This window comes from Erpetoichthys calabaricus, chromosome 6 (assembly GCF_900747795.2).
Source record: "Erpetoichthys calabaricus chromosome 6, fErpCal1.3, whole genome shotgun sequence".
In the NCBI taxonomy this organism is placed as follows: Eukaryota; Metazoa; Chordata; class Cladistia; order Polypteriformes; family Polypteridae; genus Erpetoichthys; species Erpetoichthys calabaricus.
The window spans coordinates 135,517,660-135,537,258 of record NC_041399.2 but is presented as its reverse complement, the minus strand read 5'-3'; the positions used below and the strand labels follow the sequence as shown (position 1 = coordinate 135,537,258).

The following is a 19,599-nucleotide window of genomic DNA, read 5'->3' as shown; positions in this document are numbered from 1 at the left end:
TATTACTCAGCAACAAAAGTTGTTCTAGGTGATTCCTGGGTAATAAAGTAAATATTAACACAAAATGTTGAACTAAAGTTACTTGCAGCAACTGTATCAATAAACTCCACAAAACATATTGAAGACTCATTTCACTACCACAGTGCTGAATTTATATTTATTCATTTGATTATGCATAATCAAAAGTTTCTGTAAGGTTTCCAAATAAATACAACTATTAATTGAAAACAGTACTCCAGTATGAAAGTTGTTTATACTTTATTTATTCTTTTCTTGTCAGAAGCTGCTAAATATATAATCATAATATGACATTATTTAATAGTTTTCTTAAACTTCTTGTGTATCTGTTATATCCAATCTGAACACAAATAATCGTTTGCATAAAGAAACACTTTCAAATTCGTACACTCCAGAATGAATTAGAGTACCATCATGCTTAACAAATAGAAGAAAGAATAGAGCAGCATCTTACTATTTGGCATCACTATAGAAAATGAGAAGCAGCTTATAAGATTGCAACCAGGAAGGTCTGTCACTTCTAGAAAACATGTGTTAAAGCAGAGCTTTAGAATATAAGCAACAGAAAATATCAATTATCCCAACACCATTTTCAAGGACAGCAACGGGCAGGTATGAATTGTGTTTTAGGGGATAAAAGTTGTTTTTCAATTTTAAATAGTTTTATCTGGGTGGCAGAGTGGCTTAAGATTAGTTAACTGTATATTTTTGTTCAAGAATAACTATCTCTCTATCTCTATCTTTGAACCGGATAGGTGGATGAAAAAATAGATGGAATATGTTTCACTTCTACTAATTTATTCAGATGAATTGTGGATTATATAACCGTATTTACTATTTAAGATTTTTCACTTGGGAGTTTTAAATTCTTTTTTTTTTTTTTTTTTTTTTTTTTTTGTATTTTTTAGGTTATTTTAAGCTCCATGATAAAGGAATGTGAGCAGAAAGTGGAAAATAAGAATTCTCAGGAACCTCAAGGGTAACATTTACAAATGTTTTTTTTCTATCATCTTCCTAATACACAAGACTTAATTACTGCTGCTGCTGGTAAAATGTTTCCATTTACTAACATATTTTTTAGGTAAGGCTGACTACATGCAGAAACTTCAGTAAGAATTAAAATTATTTTTTAAATTTTAAGAACTAAAATTATTTTTATACAGGTCTGGAGTCAAGATTACATTACATTACAACCCTTTGTCTTGTAACGTCGTAGTATAAAAGGTTTGAAAGCCTTATTGAAAGACAGTGTCACTTAGCAAAATGAGCAGAGTGGAATAGATAGACTCAGATACTTAAGCAGATTATTTATTGCCAAAAGAGTTAGTGTATTATGATTTTATTATCAGATAGCTTACAATGGCATACAGGTAAGTGTATATGAATACTCCACTTAGTGTATTATGATTTTATTATCAGATAGCTTACAATGGCATACAGGTAAGTGTATATGAATACTCCACGTGTTGAGCAATGTTAAGCTAGAAAATGGTCCTTAGTTTATCCATTGGTGTGGTATGAGAGCTAGTAACTTTAAATGGTTTTATAAAGTCTTGCTTATAGGCTGGCAGTACACATTCTAATCAGTTTGGTTCCCTGTTTGGGATGTGGTTTACAATACAGTGATCCTTCGTCCATCGCGGGTGTTGAGTTCCAGAACCCCCCGCAAAAGGTGAAAATCCACAAAGTAAAAACCATGTGTTTATATGTTTATTTTTATTTTGTCACGCTTGGGTCACAGATTTGCACAGAAACACAGGAGGTTGTAGAGAGACAGGAACTTTATTCAAACACTGCAAACAAACATTTGTCTCTTTTTTCAAAAGTTTAAACATGCTCCATGACAAGACAGAGATGACAGTTCCATCTCACAATTAAAAGAATGCAAACATATCTTCCTCTTCAAAGGACTGTGCGTCAGGAGCAGAGAATGTCAGAGAGACAGAGAGAGAAAAGCAAACAATCAAAAATCAATAGGTGCTGTTTGGGCTTTTAAGTATGAATGACAGAGAGAGAGAGAAAAGCAAACAATCAAAAACCGATTGGTGCTGTTCGAGTTTTTAAGTATGCGAAGCACTGTGTGGGAAGCATATCGCTTGACAAAGCAGCCGCATGTCGCATGTAAGCCCAGCAAGAAAGGGAGCAATGTGAAGGTAGTCTTTCTGCATTTTTTAGACGAGCGTCCGTATCCTCTAGGGGTGCAAACAGCCCCCCTGCTCACACCCCCTCCGTCAGGAGCAGAGAATGTCAGAGCAAGAGAGAGAGAGAAAAGCAAACAATCAAAAATCAATAGGTGATGTTTGGGCTTTTAAGTATGCGAAGCACCGTGCGGGAAGCATATCGCGCAACAAAGTAACAAGCCCAGCAAGGAAGGGAGCAATGTGAAGGTCCTTATCCTCTAGGGGTGCGAACAGCCCCCCTGCTCACAATATATTTGAGGAGTTTTATTTAATACGTAATACGTGCTCTGATTGGGTAGCTTCTCAGCCATCTGCCAATAGGGTCCTTTGTATGAAATCAACTGGGCAAACCAACTGAGGAAGCATGTACCAGAAATTAAAAGACCCATTGTCCACTGAAACCCACGAACCAGCGAAAAATCCACGATATATATTTAAATATGCTTACATATAAAATCTGCGATAGAGTGAAGCCGCGAAAGTCGAAGCGCGATATACCGAGGGATTATTGTACACCCTGAAAGAGATGTACATTGGAACATTGCCAGGTGGGAACAGAAATGAAAGAATGGTGACTTAGCTTAAGGGCTTACCAGACCTTCAGATAATTGAGTGGCAGCATCTAGGTGGTTTGTCATGTGGTGGATGTGGCAGCTCGCTATCATATCAGCACATGTTCCCAAACAGTACTTTGGAAGCTATTCTTCATAGGAAACCCTTGGAACAAACATGACAATAGCCACCTGGAGGGTGCTCTAGTCAGACAACCTATTTTAGTAGAAGCCAGGCTGATCTAAACATGTTTCTCTGGTATGCCACCATGGAACCGATAGTTCTCCCATGCCAGGCCAGTAATATTTCCTAATGTTACTGCTTACCTATCTTTCCTCCTCTAACCCCTAACTGTTTTCTTCAATACATAGAGTTATATTAGGGGTCTGCTCATGGGTGCCCACCACAGGTCACAACATATCCAATATTAATATTTTAAATAATTCAGTTTATTTTTACATATTATTTATGAGTTAAGTGAACAACATTACAAACATGTACGAAGGAACTATATAATACACATTATCGTCCAAAATCAAAATTGATTTTGTTACAATATATAATTGAGACGAAACACTGCCAACGATAATAGCACAGAAAGCCACCTTTTACAGTTAGGTCCATAAATATTTGGACAGAGACAACTTTTTTCTAATTTTGGTTCTGTACATTGCCACAATAAATTTTGTCTCTTTCCAAATATTTATGGACCTAACTGTATTTCTAGGTATTACTTTACATTATATACTGTATATTCTTGCATATATTAGAATGATTAACATACCCTCCTTTCCCCTTTTTTGCTGTTAATTTCATGTGAATACAAATATTAGAGCAATTATTACATGTTCATATACATTAGGTCCATAAATATTTGAACAGAGACAACTTTTTTCTAATTTTGGTTCTGTACATTACCACAATGATTTTTAAATGAAACAACTCAGATGCAGTTGAAGTGCAGACTTTCAGCTTTAATTCAGTGGAGTGAACAAAACGATTGCATAAAAATGTGAGGCAACTAAAGCATTTCTTTTAACACAATCCCTTCATTTCAGGGGCTCAAAAGTAATTGGACAAATTAAATAACTGGAAATAAAATGTTCATTTCTAATACTTGGTTGAAAACCCTTTGCTGGCAATGACAGCCTGAAGTCTTGAACTCATGGACATCACCAGATGCTGGATTTCCTCCATTTTAATGCTCTGCCAAGCCTTTACTGCAGCAGCTTTCAGTTGCTGTTTGTTTGTGGGCCTTTCTGTCTGAAGTTTAGTCTTCAACAAGTGAAATGCATGCTCAGTTGGGTTAAGATCAGGTTACTGACTTGGCCATTCAAGAATTTTCCACTTCTTTGCTTTAATAAACTCCTGGGTTGCTTTGGCTGTAAGTTTTGGGTCATTGTCCATCTGTATCATGAAACGCCGCCCAATCAATTTGACTGCGTTTAGCTGGATTTGAGCAGACACCTGAACACCTCAGAATTCATTCGGCTGCTTCTGTCCTGTGTCACATCATCATTAAACACTATTGTCCCAGGGCCGCTGGTAGCCATGCACGCCCAAGCCATCACACTGCCTTCACCGTGTTTTACAGATGATGTGGTATGCTTTGGATAATGAGCTGTTCCACGCCTTCTCCATACTTTTTGCTTGCCATCATTCTGGTAGAGGTTGATCTTGGTTTCATCTGTTTTTCCAGAACTGTGCTGGCTCTTTTAGATGTTCTTTAGCAAAGTCCAATCTAGCCTTTCTATTCTTGAGGCTTATGAGTGGCTTGCACCTTGCAGTGCACCCTCTGTATTTACTTTCATGCAGTTTTCTGTTTATGGTAGACTTGGATATCGATACGCCTACCCCCTGGAGAATGTTGTTCACTTGGTTAGCTGTTGTGAAGGAGTTTCTCTTCACCATGGAATGATTCTGCGATCATCCACCACTGTTGTCTTCCGTGGACATCCAGGTCTTTTTTGCGTTGCTGAGTTCACCAGTGCTTGCTTTCTTTCTCAGGATGTACCAAACTGTAGATTTTGCCACTCGTAATATTGTAGCAATTTCTCGGATGGGTTTTTTCTGTTTTCGCAGCTTAAGGATGGCTTCTTTCACCTGCACGGAGAGCTCCTTTGACCGCATGTTGTCTGTTCACAGCAAAATCTTCCACATGCAAGCACCACACCTCAAATCAACTCCAGGCCTTTTATCTGCTTAATTGATAATGATATAACGACGGACTTGCCCACACCTGCCCATGAAATAGCCTTTGAGTCAATTGTCCAATTACTTTTGAGCCCCTGAAATGAAGGGATTGTGTTAAAAAAAATGCTTAAGTTGCCTCACATTTTTATGAAATCATTTTGTTCACCCCACTGAATTAAAGCTGAAAGTCTGCACTTCAACTGCATCTGAGTTGTTTCATTTAAAATTCATTGTGATAATGTACAGAACCAAAATTAGAAAAAAGTTGTCTCTGTCCAAATATTTATGGACCTAACTGTACACATGTGTCTATCTTACTGTTTACAGTGCCTATAAAATTAGTCACCTCCTTGGAAGTGTTCACATTTTATTGTAATAAAACACTGAGTCAAAGTGGAAATGGTGACACTGACTATTTTATGTCAAAGTGAAAACAAATCTCCACAGAATGGCCTAAATTAGTTGCAAATGTGAAACACTAAATAAATATAATACAGTAATCCCTCCTCCATCGCGGGGGTTGCGTTCCAGAGCCACCCGCGAAATAAGAAAATCCGCGAAGTAGAAACCATATGTTTATATGGTTATTTTTATATTGTCATGCTTGGGTCACAGATTTGCGCAGAAACACAGGAGGTTGTAGAGAGACAGGAACGTTATTCAAACACTGCAAACAAACATTTGTCCCTTTTTCAAAAGTTTAAACTGTGCTCCATGACAAGACAGAGATGACGGTTCCGTCTCACAATTAAAAGAATGCAAACATATCTTCCTCTTCAAAGGAGTCAGGAGCAGAGACTGTCATAAAGGCAGAGGAAAATCAATAGGGCTGTTTGACTTTTAAGTATGCGAAGCACCGCGGCACAAAGCTGTTGAAGGCGGCAGCTCACACCCCCTCCGTCAAGAGCACAGAAAGAGAGAGAGAGACAGAGAAAAACAAGCAAGTAAAAATCAATATGTGCCCTTCGAGCTTTTAAGTATGCGAAGCACAGTGCAGCATGTCGTTTCAGGAAGCAGCTGCACAAAAGATAGCAACGTGAAGATAATCTTTCAGCATTTTTAGACTAGCGTCCGTATCGTCTAGGTGTGCGAACAGCCCCCCTGCTCAATCCCCCTATGTCAGGATCAGAGAAAGTCAGCGCAAGAGAAAGAGAAATGTAAGCTGGGTAGCTTCTCAGCCATCTGCCAATAGCGTCCCTTGTATGAAATCAACTGGACAAACCAACTGAGGAAGCATGTACCAGAAATTAAAAGACCCATTGTCCGCAGAAACCCGCGAAGCAGCGAAAAATCCGCGATATATATTTAAATATGCTTACATATAAAATCCGCGATGGAGTGAAGCCACAAAAGTCGAAGCGCGATATAGCGAGGGATCACTGTATGTATAATATATATATATATTATATACACACACACACACATACTGTATACACACACACACACACACACATATATATATATATGCGCAATATATATATATAAGCGCAATATAGCGAGGGATTACTGTATAAGTAATGTTATTTTAAATTTAATTTTATATACTAATAAACTGTGAAATTTTTTGGGGGGGATTATAATCTTTATATGAACTGTATATAGTGCAGAAACATCTCAAGGATGATCAGGGCAAACAGGATGCACCTGAGCTCAGTTTTGAGCTTCATGGCAAAGGCTGTGAATTCTTATGTACATATGCTTTCTTAATTTTTTTATTTTTAATAAATTTGCAAAAATCTCAAGTAAACTTTTTTCACTTTGTCATTATGGGGTGTTGTGTGTAGAATTCTGAGGAAAAAAATGAATTTAATCCATTTTGGAATAAGGCTGTAACATAACAAAATGTGGAAAAAGTGATGCACTGTGTATACTTTCCGGATGCACTGTATATGCTGCATGTTGATTTCCACATGTAAGTTAGAATTTCACTGTACTCTGTACAAGTGACAATATTAAATCAATAAACATACTCCAAAGACATACAGTGCTTTGAAAAATAATTTGCCCAATTCTTGATTCTCCGTATTAGCATATTTTTAATAACCTCAGACATTTAAACAAAATTCAATACTAGAGAAAAGAAACTTGCTCCAGGACTTTCTTTCTTTATTCAAGGAACAAAGTTATCCAACACCCCAATCTTCCATGTGATAAATTAATTGCCCCCATAGATTCAATACTTTTGGTTGCAGCAGCTGTAGCTACAATATTCACAACAAAAAGCTTCCTACAATTTTATATTAGTCTTTGCAGTTGAGGAATTTTATCCCATATTTCTTTGCAGAACTGATTTAATTCAAACATATTGTTAGTTTTGCAAGTGCAAGTTACTTGTGTCAAGTCCTGCCACAGTATCAAAGTCAGAACTATGATTAGGCCACTCCCAAACTTAAATTTATTAATTTATAGATTTGTTTTTCTGCTTTTGATCATTGTCCAGCAGCATAGCCAATTAAGATTTAGTTTCAGATCATGGACAGATGACTGGATATTCTTCTTTTGAATATTTTGGTAAAATACAAAATTCATGGTTCCTTTAACTCTAGAATTACTAAAGCATAAGAAAATACTCTTATATCCGGCCCACCTTAACTCCCTTTGCACCTCTCCGTCAGCGTCTTTTGTCTTGTAAATGTGGTGATAAGCCCAAGCAGCCTGCAATACTGACCCCACCACCGCCACAGAATGGGCAAGAAGTTCTCCCAGCTCAAGCCTTGATTATCTGGGAGTGAGCTACCTAGAGTTGTATAGGGGAAATAATTTTGTGTGTTCTGGGTCTACAGCAGTCTATGTAAACACATCGTTAAAACAAATATCAAATAAACACTTTCACAAAAGGTACAAGTGCAGTACGACAGCTTCCGTGGTGCAGAGGTAAGAACTGCTGATTTATAATCCTGAGGTTACGAGTTTGAAACCAGCTACATCGCAAATTTGCATTTTGTGTAGTGAGCTGCTTTTATTGTTAATATTACACAATAAAAACATACATTTGATTTGTGTCTGTAACAGCCGGTGTAAATTTATAGTACTTGTAAAAGTTAGGGTTTTTTTTTTTTTTTTACTTTTATTCTTTCAGTCACGATCATGATACAACACAAACCCCACCACCGCCCCAGATCTGACGCTGTTAGCTTTTATCTGAAACTGGGAAAAACTGTACATGTGAGTGCTGTTTTGAAACAATGGAACTGGAAATTCTCTGATCTGAGGGGATAAAAGCTGGCACACAAACGCTGGTGAATCTGGCTTCTTGGTATCTCATTGTCACTTGAATTTTTTTTATTCAGTTTTATTGAATGTTTCTGCTCATGCGGAATAAGTATGCACCTTATGGTCCATGATGTCAAAGCTGCACTGACAAAAAACAGAGAGATAGGTATATATGATATTTGGAATTATTCATTTTATGACCTGTATAGTAAATTTCGGAAAACATTGTGGCACTGATGCAACATTAGTCATATTATTCATATTAATTTGCATGCCTTCTTGCGGTTGTAATCAGTGACCGCGTTTTTTTATTTTTTTATTTTTTTCCCCACCCGATCTTGCCCAATCTCTGCATTTTGGTGCATGGTGGAGTTTCTTTTGTACTCCAGGACATGCAGAGTAAATAATAGTACAGAGAGGTCAGTTCCACGCTATATGCAATCATCAAATTCAAATGTTAACAGTTCCCATAAACCCAAGGACTGTCATGTGTACCTGTTGCAATGTACACACTTCTCTCTATGCAGTGGTTCCTTTTACCCTGAAGGGGCACCTGACACTGACTGGGTTTGCTTTCCTGGGGGAAGCAGCGGTCTTGGAACAGAAGCTTGTCGATGTTGCATCCTCTTTTTCTTTTTCCATTGCCTTTTCTTGTAAGAAGCAATGATGATGTTCCTCTGCAAGGTGAGTAAAGAACACTCTTCTTTTCTCAGAGGACCTTGCGCATGCCTTGTGCATTACATGTGCGTTGATCAATGCCAAGGCAAGCTTGTTGTAGCACACAGCAACCAGCCACCTGTGTGCTCCTGCTAAGAACTGAATAAGCTCATGCCTTCAGGTGCATGATGTCAACGCAGCACCGGGCAAAAAAAAAAGTGACAAATATATGTGAAATTTTGAAGAAATCATTGTATAACCTGAATAGTACCAATCAGAAAACATCATCGCACTAATGCAATATTATTTGAAAACGAGCATTTGTGTGTCAGCTTTTGTCTCTCCAGATCAGAGAATTTCCAGTTTCATTGTCTCAAAACACCACTCACATCTACAGTTTATACTAGTTTCAGATAAAAACTAACAGCGTCAGATCTGGGGCAGGGGGTGGGTATTGTATCGCTATTGTGAGTGAGAGAATAAAAGTAAAAAACACTAACTTTTACAAGTACTATAAATTTACACCGGCTGTAACAGACATAAATCAAATGTATGTTTTTATTGTATAATATTAACAATAAGAGCAGCTCACTACTGAAAATGGTAAATTTACGAGGGAGCTGGTTTCGAACCCACGACCTCAGGAGTATAAGTCAGCTGTTCTTACCGCTGCACCACAGAAGCTGTTGTATTGTACTTGTACCTTTTGTGAAAGTGTTTATTGGAAATTTGATCTTCAGCCTTCACACATTATACAGTTCATGTCTACATTTTGTCATTTATTACTAAAACATGAAAAGCGTTTCTGTTTTAATGATGTGTTTACATAGATTGTTGTAGACACAAAACACACATCACTTATTTCCCCTTACAATTCTGGGTAGCTCACTCCCAGATAATCAAAGGAAGAAACTAGGAGAACTCTTGCCCGTTCTGAGGCGGTGAGGGGATGGTATCGCAGGCTGCTTGCTGCTTGGGCTTATCTATACATTTACAAGACAAAAGACGCTGACGGAGAGGTGTAAAGGGATTTAAGGTGGGCCGGATCTACGAGTTTTTTCGTAGACTCTGGTAATTCTAGTGTTAATAAATTCAACATACTTTAGTTAAGATGTGATTAATAAAGAAGACAATTTTGTGATACCAGTAAAATAAAATAATGTCATTGGATGTGTATAAAGCACATGCTAAACTTTCATCCATCTATTTACTGAACCCAGCCTAATCCACTTTCTTGAGCAATTATCGTGTACAGTGCAGTGATACAGCTTGGTTTGGAATAGGCCCAGGTAAAAATATAGATTTTTCCAATAAAGTTTTTTCATTTTAACTATTTAATATTGATTCTTAAAATCTAAAGTTCAATCTTGTGACTCTCGACCCTGCTCAATTACTATATGTAGATTTTTGCTTATCTTCGTTTTTGGTGTCCGATCCAGCAGATGTTTCTAATGCGCCTGTTAACGTTTTCTACGGAAAAAGCACTTTACTAATCTTGCATAAAATGGTGTGACCTCTTTAACTGAAATCAGCGTCTTCCACACTTAAATCAGATGTGTGGACATACTACTGATTCAGACAGCTGAACATCCAAGACAGCAGATTCCCACGTGACAAGCACACATTAGAAATGACTGGGCATGTGTGTTGGATGTGTTGTAGACAAGCATGCTGCATGCCAGTCACACTGGGAGCAACCGGTCCAATAGGGCAATAAATTTGTTGAATGGTTTAGTTGAAGGGTGTCTACATGGAGATTCATAACACACAGATAAGTTATAGAATAACATTTACTATTTAAGATTCAGGATCAAATTAAATTGAGATATCGGTGCTGATACCCGGGGATAGCTGGGACACTAACCCATCAAAGGGCACATGTACTCTCACTTACTCCTAAACCAGGCCAGTTAAACTAGTATGGGAAATGGGAAGATGCTGGATAAAGGTAATAGGTAGAATGGTGTCTGGCAATTGACTTATGCAATATACTGAAAACTCATACAAATTTATTTACTCTTTCTAACCTAATTTTGGTCAGGAATCCTATTTCTGTTTGATAACATTTCTGTTCTCGATATTCTGGCATTTTTACTTTAACCTATAGTATGTCAATTTTCATGTCTAACTTGCTACCCACCTCCTTTGTCATGCAGCTAGATCTGGAATTCCCCTAGGTGGAAAAATTTGTTTTGCAGCAATGTTATTCCTGCTTTATTTAGCTGTATAAGGTTATTCTGTGAAACCTTATTGGTCACTAGTGGCCTTTTTGTTTGTACAATTGCACATTTTTATTTATTTTAAATTAATCAGTTTTGATGCATTTATTGTGCTTTTACCCATTGCATACTAATTTCTCTTATAACAGTCTCCTATAAAGTTTCATGTTCTGTATATGTAGATGTCCACTGTTGAAGCTTCAAGTTTTGCTCACAGATGATAAAGGTAACTGTAGATGTTCACATCATAGAAACATACTGATGGCACAGGTTAAAATAAAAGAATAACTTATGTTTACTAAGTTTGTTCTTTCAGTTTTTATGAATCTTGTTGCCAAAGGGGTGGTCAGTATACTTAGTTTGGCACTATAAAACGAAATAGGACAACATACCCACAGAAATGAGTAATCAAAGTAGCAGTTTAAGATTATATATGTTCTTAAGGAGGCTAGCAAGTACATATATAAACCCTTGACACATTTTTAGGAAGTCAAATGAAAAATGGCAAATATTATCCCGTTACATAAAAAGGTTGACAGGGTAGGTCCAAGCAACTGTAGGCCAGTAAAACTTGACGTACATCACAGGAACATTAATAAAAGGAATTATTATGGATAACATTGATCAGCACATGGCAAGTACAGGAGTTTTTCGGAATAGTCAGCATGGGTTCAAAAGAGGGAGGTTGTGTTTTACCAACATGCTGGAATTCTATTAGGGAGCAACAAAAGGATATGATCAAAGTGGAGAATATGATATTATTTATCTTAACTTTCAGAAAGCATTTGATAAAGTGCAAGATGAAAGGCTGAGCATCAAACTAAAAGAAGTGGGACTTCAGGGTGAAGTTTGTAGATGGCTATAGAATTGGCTCAGACACAGGAAGCAGAGAGTTATGGTGCAAGTAACCTTATCAGAATTGGCTGATATTAATAGTGGTGTTCCACAGGTGTCAGTGCTAGGGCTGCTGCTATTTTTAATATGTATAAATGATATACATAGGGGGCGGCACGGTGGCGCAGTGGGTAGCACTGCTTCCTCGCAGTTAGGAAACCTGGGTTCGCTTCCCGGGTCCTTCCTGCACGGAGTTTGCATGTTCTCCCCGTGTCTGTGTGGGTTTCCTCCGGGTACTCCGGTTTCCTCCCACAGTCCAAAGACATGCAGGTTAGGTGCATTGGCGATTCTAAATTGTCCCTAGTGTGTGCTTGGTGTGTGTGTGTGCGTGCACCCTGCGGTGGGCTGGCGCTCTGCCTGGGGTTTGTTTCCTGCCATGCGCCCTGTGTTGGCTGAGATTGGCTCCAGCAGACCCCCGTGACCCTGTAGTTAGGATATAGCATGTTGGATAATGGATGTATATACATAGGAACATAAGTAACAAGCTGGTTACGTTTGCAGATGATACCAAGATAGGTGGATTGGCAGATAATTTGGAATCCGTTAAATCATTTCAGAAGGACTTGGAAAGCATACAGGCTTAGGCAGATTTGTGGCAGATGAAATTTAATGTCAGTAAATATAGAAGGCAAATAGAATATTAGGTTATATAGCATGATGTGTGGAGTACAAGTCCAAGGAGGTTATGCTCAACCTTTGCAATGCACTGGTGAGGCCTCATCTTGAGTACTGTGTACAGTTTTCGTCTCCAGGCTACAGAAAGAGACCTAGCAGCACTAGAAAAGGTCCAAAGAAGAGCAACTAGGCTCATTCCAGGACTACAGGTGGTGAATTATGAAGAAGGATTAAGAGTTGAGCCTTTTTAGTTTAAGAAAAAGAAAATTAAGAAGCGACATGATTGAAGTGTTTATAATTATGAAGGGAATTAGTACAGTGGATCGAGACTGTTGGAAATTTGTTAAGGTAAATTTCGCACAAACATTAGGAAGTTTTTTTCTTTACACAGAGAACCACAGGCACTTGGAATAAGCTACCAAGTAGAATTGATGTTTTTTTTTTTTTTAGAAGTAAGTGGATACAACTGGTGAGCTTTGCTGGGCTGAATGGCCTGTTTTCATCTAGATTGTTCTAATATAAAGAATTTCTATACCTTACACCTTTCAAGTTTTGCTATGGATCAATCAACTGGCCTGTATGCATGTATATACTGTTCTGAAAATGTCTCTTGAGTGTACCTCCTCATGTTCCTTCTGTCTCTCCTTTTTGGTCTTCTCTGTCATCAACCCCTTCTACTGCCTTTCCCTTCTCTTTCCTAGGTTTATGGCTCTTACTCTTTTCTTATTCCTAGTCTGTGGGGTTTCTCTACCTTTTTACTTCTATGTTCTTAAGATTATTGCTTTTGCTAACTTCTATTGTCTTAACCATTCTTAATATAAAGATCACAAAAAAGAAACCTTAAAAAATTTCCATGCACATAACAGGGAAAATAAAGCTGTCTCTTGCAGTATGCATACACTTTGTAAGGAATTATTGTTTTTCATTCACACAGCTATGCACCCACAAATATACCTCAGAAGCAGCAGTGAAGAACAGCATACGTAGCCATTACATATGAGTCACACTTGGGTTGTATAGCTAATTTAACTTCTTACAAAAAATGCTCTTATAGCATAGAAAAAGAATGCATGTTCAAACATTGAGGTTATTGTCTATTGGATCTTCCACTGTCTCCTGGGATTTTGATTTGGAGAAAAGATTTGAAGATAGGATGGCAGTTGTGATTGGCAGAAAGATGGCAGTCTTTCATTAGACAACAGTACAGTTCATGAACAGCCGTTTTATCAAATTATTCAAGTCTTGTTTTCAGACATTAAAGATGTAGTTGTTGTGACCAGGACTGCAAAATCTAATTGATGTCATTGATAATAACTGATGATGAAGATAGTTGCTAACTTTGTTTTCCAGTTCTTGTATTTCATACATCAGTTAATTGACCAAGAGTAACATTTAGAGAAATGATGTAGAAGGAGATATAAATACGGTGGAGAGATTAAGACCAAAGACTTTTTTTATTTTCATTTTTAGTAAGAAGTCTGTGTAAACACATGTGATTAATGGTGATTCCTTTCCTTTTCCCCACTTGTGAACAATCCAGAATCACTCTCAGTATCACTTTCTTCAGTATCTTATACTCGTTTAAAATTCTTATCTGAAACTGCAGAATCTGTTCACACTCCTCAAAGGAAGGAAAGCTTGTGCTGGATTTACCTCCATGAAGAGACTGATTTATGTTGAGCAAGTACAGAGTTGACCATCAACATTGAGTTGCCAGTTTAACAGGTACCCCCACCCAATTGTGTATATCAACACCTTGTGAAATGAATCAGACAGAACATTGAATTTAGCATCAGTTAATGTTCAGTTGAGGGATAAAATGAGCAAAAACTAGTGTCTTTACTGACTTTAAACGTGGCATGATAGTTAGTACTAGTGTTTCAGTTCTAGCATCTCCCAAACATCTGCAATAATGAACTTTTCACACAGCCATTTTAAGGGTTTGCACAGAACCCAGTGGTGTGAACAGCAAACAACTACCTGTGACACTTGATTCTGTGGGCAAACCTGCCTTGTGGATCAGAGGAATCAAAGGTGGATGGCGAGAATTATGTAAACTAGACAAATCGCATCCAAAGTCATCATTTTTGTGTAGAATATCATCTCAGAACTCCTATTTTCTTTAAATGGAAGAACCATCTTTCCAGGACAGAGTGACCTCTGTTTAAAAGGTTGGGTACAGCAGTTCACCTAGAATATTCTTCTCACAAGTTCTTTTCTTTTTTTTTGTCTTTTCACAGTTCAATGTCCATAGCTGCAAGTCTTGTGAGTGAAGACACAAAAACCAAGTTCTTAAATAAAATGGGCCAGCTGACCACTTCTGGGGCCATGTTAGCAAATGTGTTTCAAAGAAAGAAGTAGACAAATGAAGGTGAAGGTGATGGTCTTATGTGACACTAAACCGGTTCTCCAAGAGTCCAGCACCTCGTACTTGAAGTCAATTGTCTGCCTTTTGATTTTATGTTTTCTTAATGATGATTTTACTCCAACCTCCAAAGAAATTTGCACTTCGTTTAATTGATTTGTTATTCACTTATAATATTTTTATTTTCAGTTTATCACTACTGTATGTGTGTGTTCAATGTTTGTCCCATTTTGTTTTGTGTTGCAGTGTTTCCACCCTGTTTTTATAAAGATACTGGTAATATTTTGGATTTTTTCCTTTTTTTTTTTTGTTTTTGTAATATTGTCTCACACAATGTAACTGTACAATACACTGAATTACTTGATCGGTACCTGTATAATGTAAATTTGAAGTCCATGTCATGAAGTAATAAAAGTGAAGAACAATTGTGTATTTAAATTGTAATAGCTCTACAGACTTGAGTTTTTTTTTTTTTATGTCCTTTTTCTATTTTTGCTTACTTAAGAGGAGGAAAGGTTTACCGTTTTTTTTTCTGCCTTGTTAGGCTGTTTGTCTTCATTACTTTTAATCACCGGTTTCTCAGTGTTTCTTAAGAATCCCATATTCAGTATATATTGTTGCAAAAATATTTTTATCATTACTTAATTTTATTATATTGTGTCAGTTTTTCAAACACAACCATGCACATTGTTTGCAGGATATTTTTTTCCCAGCGGTTCTTAGAAACAACCACAAAGCTTCTCAGGATGGTTGGTTGATACCCTGTTTGTGGAAGCTGCCATGCTGGTAGCATCTTGACAAGGCCATGTTTATGTTACAGACCTTAATTATTTACAACCTGGGTTTTAATTCAGATGAGTAGCAAGAACCAAAAGATTTACTCTGGTCTCTGTCATTTTTAAATTTTTATTTTTTAACACAAAATGAAATAATACATATGCTGGACTGAAGACAAAACACAAGCACTAATTGCTAGTTTTCAACACATCTGGTTAAATGTCATAATGGAGCACTGCACATATGTGCACATCCAAAACCCAAAAGAACTAAGTGTCTGTCACAACATAAAAAAATGAAAAGGAATAAAGGAACAAAAAAGCAGTCAAAAATAACAATTCACACACATTAACTTTTTACTTACTTTATGGGTAAGTACACAGTTGTTCATCTGTTACACTTACATCTGAGTGGATTTAGTGTACAAGTGTACACCTCCATTGGAGTCAGTTTTGGGGGGGAAAAATTCGAAGTCTAGGCCAATAGGTGCGTAAAAGATCCCATTTTAATCTGCAACAATTATTTTTTTAAATGTATAAAAATTGTTTCACTTAATAACAAACACAACTTCCTATAGCAAATGAGACTATACCATGTTTAGGAAAAAAAAACAGCTGTGCCTTGAAAATGACTAAGCTTTTTCTTTTTTAGGACACCTGTCTTTTAAATTGTGAAAAACTCAGCAAAAGAACGGTGTAATAAAAAATTCAGAGCCCTGTGAAAAATCAGATGTCCTTGCACTTAAAACTATCCACACATGCAGGACTCGGGCCGTTCACAGCTTTGAAAAAGAAATTCTTCAAGGAACAATAGTTAATTGCCCCAAAGTCATATTAATGCACTGATTACAGTTGTAAGTAACACTTTCTTTTAGAAATGGAGACGGTCATCTTGTCATTAAATAAAAACAAAGTAAATGTCATTAAAGTGACACTTAGTCTATGCTCATTCATGAGATGATTTATTATAAGCAGTCCACATCAACTGAAGCACATCTTTTACCAAGCAACATTTGTAAAACAGATAAGTGGAAATTAAAGGAAATAAATAATATGTGCATGCATCCATATCTTCGCTTTATTGCATTGTGCTTTTTTGTTTTTCTCTGTCCTGTACTATTGTGGGTGTCGCTGCATTCTACACCCCTCCTCTTTGGTAAGTGCCTTGTTCCTAATTTTGCTGTGGAAAGTACTCCTCCATACTGAACAGATTAAGGTTAAGTAGTAAATTTTGATAAGCTGTCAACTGAATTATTTACCATCTAATTTTTCCCGGGGCTCTGAATTTTTCACTACAATAATACTGCTGGTCATGTGATTTATCACAAAACTGGCGAGTGGTAAGTAACATGATTCTAATGCAAGTATTCAGCATTCAAACTTTGCAAAACACAATATAGATATATCTACAGTAAGAGTCACAACGAGAACCATGGAAAGCCACTTGCTTATGTCTGCTGTTTGGCAAGTGTTTTTCTTGGGTTGCTTGATTTTTGGCTGTGGTGCATTCTCTAATTCATGCTGGTATTAGATTTTTCCTGAAAATTTCCAAGGTATGATCAAAGACAGCCAATTGCGACTGCTGGGTTGTCAGTATGGTAAATGTTTTGATATGGCACTCAAATAATCGTCATTGCGGCTGAAAAGCGTGAATGTTCAGCTTGATTCTGTGGCTTATTATCACTGTAAAGCTCAAGGGTTTAAGCAGCGCTCATGATTCATTCACTATTCTCCCAGATGTTATTTTCATGTGCACTGGCCTTCAGCCTCTTAATTTTCTGTCACCCTGGACCTGCAGGCAGATTATTTAGTCTTGTATTAAATGTTGCACCAATGAGGAGGTGTGGATTTGACCACTGTTGTCTCTGTCCAATTTGGGCAATTCCCATTTATGGACTCTGCATCTGCTAATCATATAAAACTTGCTGTGGGAAATTGCCTCTCCCTTACAAGTAAGGCATCTTTCCTTCTTGATGTAATTAGCCAAATACAGAGCCTAGCTTATTTCTGATTTCTGAGACATAGTAACAACCAGGGTACTATATGTGTTTAAATTTGATGACAACTTTGGGGTATAAGTTTTGTTATCCAATCCTCATTTGAAGAGTAAAGGTTATGGATTGGCTGCCATACTCCAAAGCAGTTTAAAAGTAAATGAGATTGTTGCCTCAATGTAACATCTTTAGCCACCTTTATTTCACTACTAATTGCGTTAAATTTCTTTCAATTTTCTGCCCAAAAAATTACACTTGCTTCAGTTGTATGCCCTTTTGTGATTCTTTACTGGGGGATTTTAATATATTTACAGATAGTCACTCTGTCTGTTCTTAACTGTTCTTGAAGGTTTTAACTTGACACAACATGTTCATTTTCACACTCATAGGTCTGATCATACGTTACAGTACAGTAGATCTACTGTATTTTGTTAGTGTTTCAGGTCCCTTCATTTAAATCATAAACTCCAAGAATGTAACCTTTGTATTCCCTTTCCCACATTCCAGGAGAAAGCTGCTGTTTCCTTACATAATGTTCTCTATCAATTTTCCCAGTTTTATAGGCCTTTTCATATATTGATTTTTTCTGATCCCTACAGTCTGGACGAAATGGTTTCTCAATATGATTACATCTTTTTTAATGCACCTATTTGTTTTGCCCTTTTAAGAATCATATGGTCCCTGCTGCTCTCTCTTTCTTATGGTATGCTCAATATCTTTAGGTAATGAAAAAGAGCGGTCATTGGCTTAAATTCTGTAATAAGGAAATGGGTTTTACTGTCCACTCTGTGACTTACAATGAACACATGCTTGATAGTCTCGCTGACAAGGTCAGGTCAGGTAGGGGAGCATTCACTGGTACAGTGCATTGCTACACCCACCACATGACGAAACAGCTTAGGATCCTGATTGGCAATCCCTCAGGAGACCCGCAGTCCAGCCTCACCCCCGGGATATGACCATCTATTGGCCGCAGCCAGGTGTTATGTGGGCATCCGTTGGCCCAATCCAGGCGCTCAGGTCCTCAACAATAATGATCCTATGAGTAAGATCACCCTTGGGGAATTACACCACTTGGCCATTGTGCCGTAACTGACGCCTCCCTCACAATCCAGGTAATTTTTTTTTACATGGTCTAGCTCCTTTATATCTTGCTCACACACTTCATATGCCCTTAGGTCCTCTTGTACTGGGTTGTTAATGATTTCAGTGGAAGTCAACATTGATTGCCCTGAGGAGGAGTCCATCATCGATGATGAAATATCCATTGTAAGGTTGAGATTGTGTTCAAGATGGCAGTGAAACAGTAGGGAATATTTAGACACAGACAAATCAGCTGTGCTATTATGGAGACAATCACAACAGCAGAAAAGGTTTCAATGTAAAATTTTGAGCATGGCTTCTTTTTATTCTTTTAATAGTTGAGCTTTCTAAAAATGTCGCCTGTATACTTATATGTGGACATTCTCCACATTCCTGTGTGATGGTATGAAAGTTTAGTAAGCTTTTTTTTCTTAAATGTTCATTAAAGATGCACAATAAATATCTTTGTACTTTTGATGGTATGACCTATAGTACAGAAGGTATTGAAGGCCAAATTTAAAGACTTAAGTTTTTTGGTTTTTTTTTTATGAAGGTAGACATTCATTGCTGAATGTTTACACCATTATCATACCCAATTCTTCTTTTTTTTTTATTAATTTTATTGAAATCACACAGCATTCCATACAAATAAATCAATTTTTACAAAAATAAGACAGAAAACAAATCATACCTAATTCACAAATTAATTTTCTTTCTTTCTTTCTCAGTGGGTCATGTTTTTGACTAATATGTGCTTTTCTAATTTTTTTTTTTTTTTTTGTGGATTTTGACCTGTATTTTTTATTATTAGATTTTCAGTTTTGGATTATGGACTTTACA

At 37.1% G+C, this 19,599-nt stretch overlaps 1 protein-coding gene across 6 annotated transcripts in view; it reads left to right on the top strand.

Annotated features, from left to right (window-relative positions):
• relch (RAB11 binding and LisH domain, coiled-coil and HEAT repeat containing) overlaps positions 1 to 15,350 on the top strand; it is a 240,500-nt gene extending 225,150 nt beyond the window's left edge. For all 6 annotated transcript variants that reach the window (XM_051929028.1, XM_051929027.1, XM_051929026.1 and 3 more), the window contains 2 exons: positions 927 to 997; positions 14,782 to 15,350. In XM_051929028.1, coding sequence (XP_051784988.1) covers positions 927 to 997; positions 14,782 to 14,902 — 192 coding nt within the window. In that variant the 3' untranslated portion in view covers positions 14,903 to 15,350. The remainder of the gene's footprint in view (positions 1 to 926; positions 998 to 14,781) is intronic.
• Positions 15,351 to 19,599: the final 4,249 nt, after the last annotated feature.